Here is a 12,024-nt window from a genome sequence, read left to right on the forward strand (position 1 = left end):
ACCCATATATGTACTTTAGAAATCAGTATCCTGCTAATATGAGTTTGAATATATAGCAAGACCCTATTTCCGAATCTCCATGTCAACTCCTTCAGCTTCAGTTCAGTTCAGTCACTCAGTCGTGTCCAACTCTTTGCAACCCCATGAACCACAGCACATCAGGCCTCCCTGTCCATCACCAACTCCTGGAGTCCACCCAAACTCATGTCCATCGAGTCGGCGATACCATCCAACCATCTCATCCTCTGTCGTCCCCTTCTCCTCCTGCCCTCAATCTTTCCCAGCATCAGCGTCCTTTCAAATGAGTCAGCTCTTCACACCAGGTGGCCAAAGCATTGGAGTTTCAGCTTTAGCATCAGTCCTTCAAAGGAACACCCAGGACTGATTTCCTATAGGATGGACTGGTTGGATCTCCTTGCAGTCCAAGGGACTCTAAAGAGTCTTCTGATATGAAGTGTATCAGAATTCCCTGCCACACTTCTTAACAATCTTGTTAATAGTGTGAAACTGTTTTGTGCAAGTCTGACCACAAAATGAAGAAATTAAAAGACAACATGAAAGTATTTTTATTCTATCGGAGTATTTCTCATTCTGTTCTAGATAATGAGTATTTCTTTGTTGATTCTGATCTAAAATTAACCAAAGTGGCCCCAGAGGGATGGAAAGAAGAACCAAAGAAAAAGAGCAAAGCCTCCGTTAACTTTACTTTGTTTTTCCGAATTAAATTTTTCATGGATGATGTTAGTCTGATACAGTGAGTACACAAGAGTTTTCTCTGTTTCTCTTTTGGCCCCTGGTCTTTTGACCCTTGAGTTTACTGATACTGAATTATTTTCTTCTGACCAATGATGAAGTCTTCTTTATCATAAAAGAAATATTTCTTTCTGCATTGTTTATTCATTTCTTATGCTTAATCATAAGCCGTCTTGGCAACTAAACTTATATGCCAATTAAAAAAGTCACCCAGGCTTCAAGATCAATAGCCTGGATGTTTTGTGTGTGTATTTATTTTCCCAGACACACTCTGACCTGTCATCAGTATTATCTTCAGCTGCGAAAAGACATCTTGGAGGAGAGGATACACTGTGATGATGAGACTTCTTTATTGCTAGCATCCTTGGCTCTCCAAGCTGAGTATGGGGATTATCAACCAGAGGTATGATTTGTTTTTTTCTGCGGGACAAGTATTTTGCATTGGTGTTCTTATCCTCAGTATGGTTAAAGACTGAACCTGGTTGAGTGTTTACTGTTTAGATCCGGAGATTTTTGAGGCTAGTTCAGTGCCTCAGAATGACAAAGTTCCCCATGTATATTGGTTATTTAAAATCACATAGTGTGTGATTTCTTTCCTTCTTTCCTTCTTTCTTTTTAAAATTATCCCGTTTCAGAGTTTTGGGACGTCTAGCACTTACCTTCCTAGCTCCCTATTTCTAACTCACAGATACTAGACAAAAGGGTTTCCAGCCAAATCTGAATCAAAGGGGTCTTCTGCCTCACCCATGGATGGATCCTTGTGGCCAAGAACCTAGCAGAGCTCTCTCTATGGGAATACATGTTCAAGGCCAAGTGCACCTGAATATACATAGACCTGAGAGGAAGCAGGAAATTGGAAGAGACTATGCCACTCAAGTAGCACCCTTCACAACAGTAGCCCTTAACTTTAGTGACATTTGGTCTACATTTGGTCTGAGATTGTAGTCTTTCCTCAAGCTTACCAATCAGTTCAGTCTTTCTATTCTGCCTCACTGAATAAAAGAGAAAGAGTACTGTACTTTTTCTAAAACTCACTCTTCAAAGAGAAGAGTGAATAGGAGTACCTGATCTCTTGGTTGAGGCAAGAACTTTAAGACTGGAGGAAGAGAGCAAACAGACTTTCTTACCAAACCACTCTCCTTTCTAGGTTCATGGTGTGTCGTATTTTAGACTGGAACATTACTTGCCTCCAAGAGTGATGGAGAAACTTGATCTGTCCTATATTAAAGAAGAACTACCCAAATTGCACAATACCTACATGGGAGCTTCTGAAAAAGAGACAGAGATAGAATTTTTAAAGGTAAGCCTGCCAGATTACAAACGGTAAACTGTATTTTTTCAAAGTAAACGAGAAATGTTGGAGGCCATATATCTAAAAATCCAGGTGCCAATAACTGAGGCTGTGTGCTTCATCTCCTCTTATTTACTCCTGGCTAACACCATAGTATTTTAATTCTTATTTTGTAAAAGAGGGATCTGGGGGTCAGAGAAGAGACATAGTGTTCCCAAAGTCAGTGGCTGGAATATGGATCACAACTGTGATTTGAACCCATGTCTATCTGAGTTGGGATTATATTCTTTTATCCTTTTTTATACTCTCAAAATCAAGGTGTATATTTTAATATATAGTGAAACTACGTATAACTTTGTTAGGTATTTTCCAAGTCTCCTGTAAATGTGTTATTATACTTTCATAATTTAAAAAAAAATCAAGATATGTTGTAAAGAATAAACAATTTTGTGACTGTCTGAATAAGAGGGGCAAGTTCAAACTAATTCTAGAGTTGTTTTGCTTTTTTGGAAAAAAAAGCTTAAGATTCAATTAAATCTTCTAAAAAATAGTCTTTCCATTAATGCCAACTAATTCATGCAGGGGACTGGGGGTTAGAAAAAGTGCTTTGTATCTCTAATTCTGCCACCAGCTACCTAGAAGACCTCAGATGCATGTGTGTGTGTGTTTGCTCAGTCGCTTCAGTCGTGTCCAACTCTTTGCAACCCTATGGACTATAGCCTGCCAGGTTTCTCTGTCCTTGGGATTCTCCAGGCAAGAAGACTGGAGTGGGCTGCCAAGCCCTCCTCCAAGGGATCTTCCTGACCCAGGGATGGAACCATCTCCTGCACTGCAGGTAGATTCTTTTACCGCTGAGCCATGGGGGAAATCAGATGTATAATAGTGCATTTATGATTAGAAAAGATAGTGCTTCCAATATGAATAACAAATACATGATAACATTCTATTGAGAAGAGAAACTTCAGAACATTCTTGTCTTACTGCTCCCTAGGATGTAACAGTATTCCTTAACCTTGCTGCTCTATAATAAGGGAGCCAGGTTTCCCAGCCCTACAAATACCTGTGAAAGGGTTTCATTCACAGACTCACACCACATTTAATCTAGGATTCATGGTTTGTTTTATTTAAGGTGAATCTACTTTTAAAGACGTTACCTTCTGTGCTTGTTTTTTTCCCTCAGTTATTACATTTTTTACACTTGCAGGAAATAAATATCAAGTTATATTTTTGTCAACAAAGGTAGAAGACGTTAGCACACTGGAATGATTTTGCATGGGGATTTTCAGACAGTCTTTCATTTGAATTCTTGTTTCAGCCAGCTGGGTGAATGTGGACAATGTATTTAAAATCTCTCTGAGTTTCCATTGTCCCTCTCTAAGTATTGTGCTCAGTGCATAGTAGGTTGCCCTTCTCCTTCTAATAATGTATCCTCTTCCTTCTTTTCTCTTTAGCTTGAGCATGCTTCTTCTAACATAAGAATTTTTTCAATCTCATTAATATACCGTTCTAAGGTTACCCTTCTGTTACATATCATATTGCCTTTGAAAAATTTTTCCTTTTCTAAATCTGCTTTCTTGAGGTATAATTTACATATAATAAAACTGACCACTTTTAAATGTTTGATTCAGCGAGTTTTCAAGATACATGTACAATTGGGCATTTCCTGGCTGAGCGGTAAAGAACCCACCTGCCAGTGCAGGAAACACAGGTCCAGTCCCTGGGTCAGGAAGGTCCCCTGGAGAAGGAAATGGCAACCCGCTCCAGTATTCTTGCCTGGAGAAGCCCATGAACAGAGGAGCCTGGCGGGCTACAGCCCATGAGGTTGCAGAAGAGTTGGACGTGACTTAGCGACTAAACAGCAACAACATACAGTTGAGCAACCACTCCACAATCGTGATAAAGAGCATGGGTTAGCAAACTGTGGCCTGCCTATTTTGTAAGTAAAGCTTTATTGGAACTTGGCCAAACTTAATTTGTTTCCATATGATCTGTATCTGCTCTCACACTACAACAGCAGTTAAGGATCTACAGCAGGTATCATATGACCCACAAAGCCTAAAATATCTGGCCCGTTAAATAAGTCTGCCAGCCCCAAACATAAGACATTTCCAACACCAGAACGTACCTTCATGTTGCTTTCTAGTCAGTCCCTTCCCCCACTCCTAAACTCTGGCAACTACTGATTTGTGTTCTATCACTATCATTTTTTCTTTTCTAGGATTTCATTGAAAGAATCATATATCACCTAGTCTTCTGTGTGCCTCTTTTTACTTATAATAATGCTTTTGAGATTTATCTGTGGTGTGGTGTGTATGGCGCTCAGTCACTTGGTCGTGTCTGTCTCTTTTGTGACCCCATGGACTGTAGCCCGCCAGGCTCCTCTGTCCATGGGATTCTCCAGACAAGAATACTGGAGTGGGCTGCCTTGCCCTCCTCCAGGGGTTATTCCTGACCCAGAGATCAAACCCAAGTCTCCTGCATCTCCTGCACTGGCAGAGGGATTCTTTACCACTCGCGCCACCCCCCGTGATGTGTATAGTAGTTTGCTTATTTGTGACTGAGCAGTTTTCTGTTGTACAGAGAAGCAGCAATTTTTGTTTACCATTTCTTTAGTTAATGGATATAAAGCTGATGTCAATACTCACAGACTGATTTTTGCATGAACATATGGTTTTGTTTTTGTTTTTTCTCCCGAATGAATACTTAACATTAGCTTTGCTGGGATCTATGGTAAGTATGTGTGTAACTTCTACAAAATTAACAAATTGTTCTCAAGTGATTGTACAGTTTTGCACTACTGCCAGTAACATGGAATTTCCAGTTGCTCTGTACCCTGAATAGCACTTGGTATGTTCAGTTTTTTTTTTTTTTCTTTTTAGCTATTAAAGTAGGTAAGTAGAGGTATATGACTGTGGTTTTAATTTGTGTTTCCCTAATTACTGTTATTTTCAGCATCGTTTTATGTATTTATTTGTGTTCATATATATTCTTTGTTGAAGTGTCTAATAAAATCTGTTGCCCATTTTTTATCTGGATATATGTTTTTTTGTTGAGAAGGACATGTTCTTTGTATGTTGTAGATGCAGTTCGTTTATCAGATGTATATTCTACATAAATATATTCCCAGTCTGTGACTTACCTTTGTTTTCTTTTCAATGACCTTTGAAGAGCAAAAGCTTCTAATGTTAATGAAGTTTCAGTTTACCAATTTTTTCTTCTATGGTTCCTACTTTTTATGCCCCATCTAAAAAATCTTTGTCTAATTCACAGCCATGAAGATTTTCTAAATTTTATGGTTTTTACGTATAAATTATAATTATAAATTATAACTAAAATATAAATTTTATCATATATTTAAGTCTCATCCTTTTGGGGGTAATTTTCATGTGTTGTTAAAGTAAGGGTCAAGATTCATTTTCTCGGCATGCGAATTTCCAATTCCAGCAACATTTGTTTAGGAGACCATCCTTTCCATATTAAACAACACTAATGTAACTACTGATTCTTTCCGTCACCTTTTGCCAGGGTACACTGCTATGTTACACTATTGTTCCAACAGGTCTGCCAAAGACTGACAGAATACGGAGTTCATTTTCACCGGGTGCACCCTGAGAAAAAGTCACAAACAGGAATACTGCTTGGAGTCTGTTCTAAAGGTGTCCTCGTGTTTGAGGTTCACAATGGAGTTCGCACACTGGTCCTTCGCTTTCCGTGGCGGGAAACCAAGAAGATTTCTTTTTCTGTATGTCCATTTTAACCTCTTTTGATTCTACGTTTGAATAGGTGTTGCTGATTTCCAATGTAACATATTAATTGACTTTCCTTAAATGAACTTTCGACCCTAGCATTCAGTAGGGCTTATCTTTATGTCTTAATACTATTTAACTCTTCTTTCTTGGTTGTAGAAAGTATTATTGAGGTTTTGTTTTTGGTTTCCTCAGGAGGTGATTTTGAAAAGACTTTTTAGCTGGTTATATGCTCAGTTAACTTTAGTTAAATTACAACCAAGTTGACTTCTCTGTTAATTCAGAACTTCTCACGTGGAGAAAACCCACTAATGTATTTAAGACTGATGACTACCTCAACCACAGTGAACTTGGTCTAGCTCAGTAATAGGCCCCTCGCAACAACTGTATTTGAGTCTCAGTGGTCCAGAGGTTTACTGGCTTTTAAAATTAGCCTCATATTTTCTACAGTTCTCGGTTTTAGGGTATAGTCTCTGGAGATAAAGTTAGGAAAGTGGTTTTTAGAAAATCATGTTTATGAAAGATAGTGAGGCATATTTGATTTTGGGTGTAGATGGAAAATCTGAACATTGATGTGCCATTAGTAAACCCGAGAGGCAAACCAAAAATCTGTTCAGGTATCTGTTTCCCTAAGAGTGTTCAGGGACTACTGACATCTTTAGTATATATTTTGGATGAAATATGGTCTCAGGCTCAGAGGAGCCTGGTGTGCTGTAGTCCGTGGGGTCACAAAGAGTCAGACGCAACTTAGTGACAACAACAATGGTCTCAGCAGAACAGCGTCTGTAAGGATGCAATATGAAGGTCCCAGCTGACTGTGGATAATCTTCAAACCAGAGAACTTTGAAATCAGTTCTAGATTTCAGTCTGGTTGGTTGGTTGGTTTCCTGTGAAACCCAGAGTTACCACTAAGATAAGCAGATAATAAGGTATTCTCTCAGGAAAGCCCAGACCGTCCTTATCTTCCCAAGATTGTCAAGACAAGGAAATCACCTCGGTTTAAGTTACCTTCCTCAATGGAAATGCTGGCAGAGCAAGTGCCTAGAAGAAACCGTAGATTAATTAAAAATAAATCTAATTTGGACCATTTTTGAAAAGGCAACAAATCAAATAATCATCCAGCATTCAGCACTCTGCCATTTGCCAGCTGTCACATCAGCCCTGCAATAAAAATAGAACAAGCTCTGATGAGCTCATTTTTAAAGATCTCTAATAATAAAGAATAAACTGCATTTCCCCGCAAACTGTTCCCATCTTCAATAGCACTTGTTTATCATGAAGTTCTCGCTAGCACAGAGCTCTCTTTTTAAACTCTCCTTTTTTTCTTCCACTGGCCTCTGGAGAGATGGAAAAGTCACCCTTTTCCCTTCTCATCTCTTACCACTGAATTCCCCTAGGGACATTTCTTGTCCATCCATCAGTTAACATTTAGAACCAATATTCTTACGATTTGTTTCAAACCCGTACAGCAGTGGAGTTCAACATCCTTGGGAATTACTTGGTAGTGGTAAAGGGCAATGTTGGATAGGAAGAAAATTCCCCAACTATTTGAAGAGTTATTACATAGACTCCTGGTAGTCAGGATGCTAGTTTGGTGCTACTGTGTCTTGAACTCCTCTCTAAGACTTGCTGACCTCCTTTTTTCTCTTTTTCACGGAGTGAATAGGATCCCCCAGATCTCATTGGTAACAAGATCTAGCAAGAATTTAACAGTCTTATTTTGTTTTTAAGACCAGGAATCATGGAGATGGCTCTTGCCATCTCTTCATAACAGAGTTTGAGTAATATTCTGTTACATCTTTTGTGAGCCTGTGAAATTTGACTTGTCTGAGCATATTTCTGCATTTGACATAAAGACAAAGGACATGAAATAGAGGGAATAATTATAGAGTAGAAGAAGCCGGGAGCTACAGCAAATCTAACTGGGCTTGAGCCATTCTCCAGAGACATTAGTCTTAGATCCCTGATGTGATGAATGCTCATCTTTATGGCATCTTTTAAGGCATATGGATCGCTGCAAGCTAGCATATAGGTCACAGTATTAAGATGTCTTCTTATATGAGAGACATTCGTTTTTTTAAGAAACAGGGAGGTACAAGTGATTTGTGGTTCTCTTCCCTTCCCTGAATTTAGCAAGAATCACTGTCTCTAAATATTCATGTGTTTCATCTCTGAGCCCAGCAGTTACATGATCCGATGCTTTTATATTCCAGCGTTTTCCATAATTTCCCACATCTTCCAGCCTTTATGCCACCAAGATTTTTCTTGACTAAATCACAGTTCTTATTGTTGGATATTATACCAGTTTTTGATGAACTTCATTTTCTTTATCCAAAGGATTAGAACATAAATTTCTTGTCATTTCTTTTTCAAACAGTTCTGGTGTTTGTAAACATTGTGGTAAACTCAAAATATCAATAATCTTTAAAGGAAACTGTTTCCCTTGCTCATGGCTTCATGCATGTGTGCTAAGTCACTCAGTCATGTCCAGCTCTTTGCAACCCCATGGAGTAGCCTGCCAGGCTCCTCTGTCCGTGAAACTTTCCAGGCAAGAATATTGGAGCGGGTTGCCACTTCCTCCTCCAGAGGATCTTCCCAAGGCAAGGATCGACCCACATATCTTCTGTCCCCTGCAGTGGCAGGCAGATCCTTTACCATTGCACCACCTGGGAACCCCTTTGTTGATGGCTGGTACACAGTTTATATAGTCTGACTTAAGCTACAGTTTCTAAAAGTGGCAAACAATATTAATTTCATTTATTTTCTGAATTTCTAACAATACAGGGTTATATTTTTCTATATTTATATTAGATAGAGGTCAGTGAATATGCATGCCTAATGATGTGAAATAAAAATAATGTCTCAACTTATTCATTATTGTTTCTAGAATTGTTTTTAAATAGGGAAATACCCTAATTTTTAATATCCCTGATTAATACTGCAGAAAAAGAAAATCACGTTGCAAAATACTTCAGATGGAATAAAGCATGCCTTCCAGACAGACAACAGTAAGATATGCCAGTACCTGCTGCACCTCTGCTCTTCCCAGCATAAGTTCCAGCTGCAAATGAGAGCAAGACAGAGCAACCAAGATGCCCAGGATATTGGTAAGGAGGCGCAAACTGTGTCAGATGACTCCAGGGTAAATGCATGATTTTTGCCACAAACTTTAAAAGGACTTCCATGTTTAGGATGAAAATGACAAGGTACGTAGATGTCAAATGACTGAGTCAAATTCATAAAGTTGTCATAAAGGAAGCCGAGGCATCAATTTCATAGATATTTTGAAAACAAACAGACCCGATGAGTCAGGGAGTACCTTTTAAACTATTTTGTGCTTATCATTAGGCTAGCCCATGTATCGATAAATACTGTAAAAGTTTCAGTCATATTCTCTACCCATAGTAAGCTTACACACTGGGAAGATAAGGTCAATATACATGAAACAGTAATACACACAAGAGGGTCAGAGTTTTAAGAACAGGTTATATTGCACAGCCTCTGTGATCTACATTACAGGAGGAAGGGGAGGTCAAAGGAGAGAGTATGAGAGTAGTCGCACTTGAATTGAAATTTGAAGGACAAAGATAGTTAAGTAGATTGAAGATAAATGGAAGGACTCTCCAGATGAGGGAAGAACATGGGAAACAAGGCAGGGAGCAAGGGGGGTTACGTACCATACAGTTTTAGGGGTGATCCATTTCCGCTGAACTTGGTCACGTCCCTGTTCTGAGACTGACGTGAATAACTGATAGTGCCCAACATGAACGCTCAGGAGAGTGATTTCACTTACTTTTGCAAAGGAAGCAACAGAAGAAACTAGTTTAGCTCTGAAAATAATCAGAGCTGAAATATTTAAAGCTTACTCTGCAAGGCCACGTGTAGAGATTAAGGTTGTAGAAAGTCTAGTTCTGCAGTCAGTTCTTAGAGATTTTAGTGAAGCATTCTGAAGAATTTGATTAAAAAATTAAATATGATGGCACTGATGACTTTGTGCAGTAGAGCCCTATGAATTCTTTATCCAAACTTTCTCCTGTCCTAAAATCTTACAGAAAGGTATATTCCCTGTAGGGTCAGACTTGGGTGATGGCAACCTATGAATAGATGTTTGTCACCTTTTCAGAATCAAGATGGCAGGGGCTGTATACTTATTAAAAATGAAGATTCCAGAAATCTACCTGAAACTTAGTGAATCACAATCTTTGGGCATTTGGTCCCTGGAATCTGCATTTTAACAGGCTTTCCTCTGTAATGATTTTTATGCATGCTAAAATATGATAACTACTGCTACTGTGATCTTATTGTTCCTTTTCTTTCCCTACTTTGCTCTGCTAAAAAGTGTGTACGCGCTTATGTACTTTCAAAAGATAGTAAAATATCAGACTTATCAGAGCTATCCGTATTCCTACTTGGACTAATATTCTATTCAATACAATCAAAATTGCGACAATTGAGGGTTACATCATAATAGATGGTGGTACCGTGTGCTGTAGTGAAGAGTCAAAACCATGAAGCCAGCCTTCCACCCTCAAAACATTTCAGTGATAGAGTGTAGTAGTTAAGAGCTTGGACTATGGAACAACACTGCCAGTGTTCAAACCAGTGTTCAGAGCTTGCAAGCTCTGAAACCATGGTCAGGCCACTCAAACTCTCCGCCTTAGTTCCCCATCTGTAAAATGAGTATCATAGTAGTAATACTGGCATCATAAGGTTATTGTGAAGATGAAATGAATTCATGCATGTAAAAGTGCCTGGCACAGAGTAAGGTTTGAATAAATATTATCATTACATCACCATCTTCAACATTGTTTTACCACAGCTACCACTAGTAAAGGGGCTTCCCTGGTAGCTCAGATGGTAAAGAATCTGCCTGCAATGGGGGAGACCTAGGTTCAGTCCCTGGGTTGAGAAGATCCCCTGGAGAAGGGAACAGCTACCCACTCCAGTATTCTGGCCTGGAGAATTCCATGGACAGAAGGGTCTGGCAGGCTACAGGCCATGGGGTTGCAGAGAGTTGGACACGGCTGAGTGACTTTCACTTTCACCACTAGTAATAATAGTGGTAGTAGTAGCAGCAACAGTAGTAGTAGAATGACCTTGGGAAAGTAATTGACTTTTCAAAATCTTGTTTTCTTCAACTATGGAGTGAGTATGTTCAGCGACTCTCTTTTGCCCTTTGGAACACAACTGTGTATCCCTAACTCAAATGTTAAAGGACTTTAAGGTGGTATTAGCTACATCTATTCCCTGATTTTGATAAGCTTTCAAAGGAATTATTTTCTGCTTGGAATCGGCTTAGAAGTAACCATCTGCCTACTTAACTGTCTGTACTAGTGAAAATAACTGGTGTAGTCTATAGGAGGTTGATAGGGGCTCACGAGTGTATGTTGCTTTTTTAGCATCATAGAATAGGGGTTCTTTCTAGAACCTCACAAGCCATTAAGCCCAAAATTTTACTGCTGAGGAAGCAGCTTCAGAGAAAACAGTGTCTCCTTTCACCTCATAGGTAGAGGTCAGAGAAGACTGGACCCTGATCTCCTAATTCCTAATCCGGTTTCTTTCTTTTTGATAACTTTCCAAAGAACTAGTAAGATTAATAATCATTTACTGAGCACTTACTGCTTATAAAATACTATGCTCGGTGCTCTGGGTTAGCAAAAATAAGTGAATCCAAAGAGCATACAATTAAGTTGATGATATAAAGAGATACAAAACAAGTACAAAAGACAATAGGAATCATGTAGATTGCGGACTGAGTGTGGCCTTTGAGTTCAAATTTGAAACCTTAGTAATAGGATGTAGGTTCATTCTAATGTCCTTCCCATCCTGGCGGTCCTTGTTGGAGTCCATTCCAGGTGAAAAGCAGTAGGACAGTAGATAAGTGGTTGGTTTATTATTCTATTCCATGAATATGTGCCGTATTTTAAGTTCTGCCCAGGAGTGAGCTATGAATGGATTTGAACAGCATTATCCTTGGTATGTTTACAAAACAGACATAACCTAAGCTGAACTGTCTAATCCTATTCCTGCTAAAATTTGCCTGCATTTCCTTCAGGGTAAGGAAATGTATTGGGTAGAGAGGCATTCTCCAGCAGCTGAATCTGTATCAGACTCAGTTTTGCATTTTTGAATAAACTCTGCTTTCAGAGAAGATAGAATTAATTAATCTTTTCTAAGGAAAAGAAAATCTATTTTAAGCTTAAGATTATTCTGGGAATTTTAAAACCAAAGTCT

At 38.9% G+C, this 12,024-nt stretch overlaps 1 protein-coding gene across 1 annotated transcript in view; it reads left to right on the forward strand.

Annotated features, from left to right (window-relative positions):
- The window catches only part of PTPN13 (protein tyrosine phosphatase non-receptor type 13), a 223,801-nt gene that overhangs the window by 135,322 nt on the left and 76,455 nt on the right, over positions 1–12,024 (forward strand). The window contains exons 13-17 of the mRNA XM_052641697.1: positions 601–754; positions 1,018–1,156; positions 1,901–2,053; positions 5,604–5,786; positions 8,735–8,897. Coding sequence (XP_052497657.1) covers positions 601–754; positions 1,018–1,156; positions 1,901–2,053; positions 5,604–5,786; positions 8,735–8,897 — 792 coding nt within the window. The remainder of the gene's footprint in view (positions 1–600; positions 755–1,017; positions 1,157–1,900; positions 2,054–5,603; positions 5,787–8,734; positions 8,898–12,024) is intronic.

This window comes from Budorcas taxicolor, chromosome 6, assembly GCF_023091745.1.
Source record: "Budorcas taxicolor isolate Tak-1 chromosome 6, Takin1.1, whole genome shotgun sequence".
Lineage (NCBI taxonomy): Eukaryota > Metazoa > Chordata > Mammalia > Artiodactyla > Bovidae > Budorcas > Budorcas taxicolor.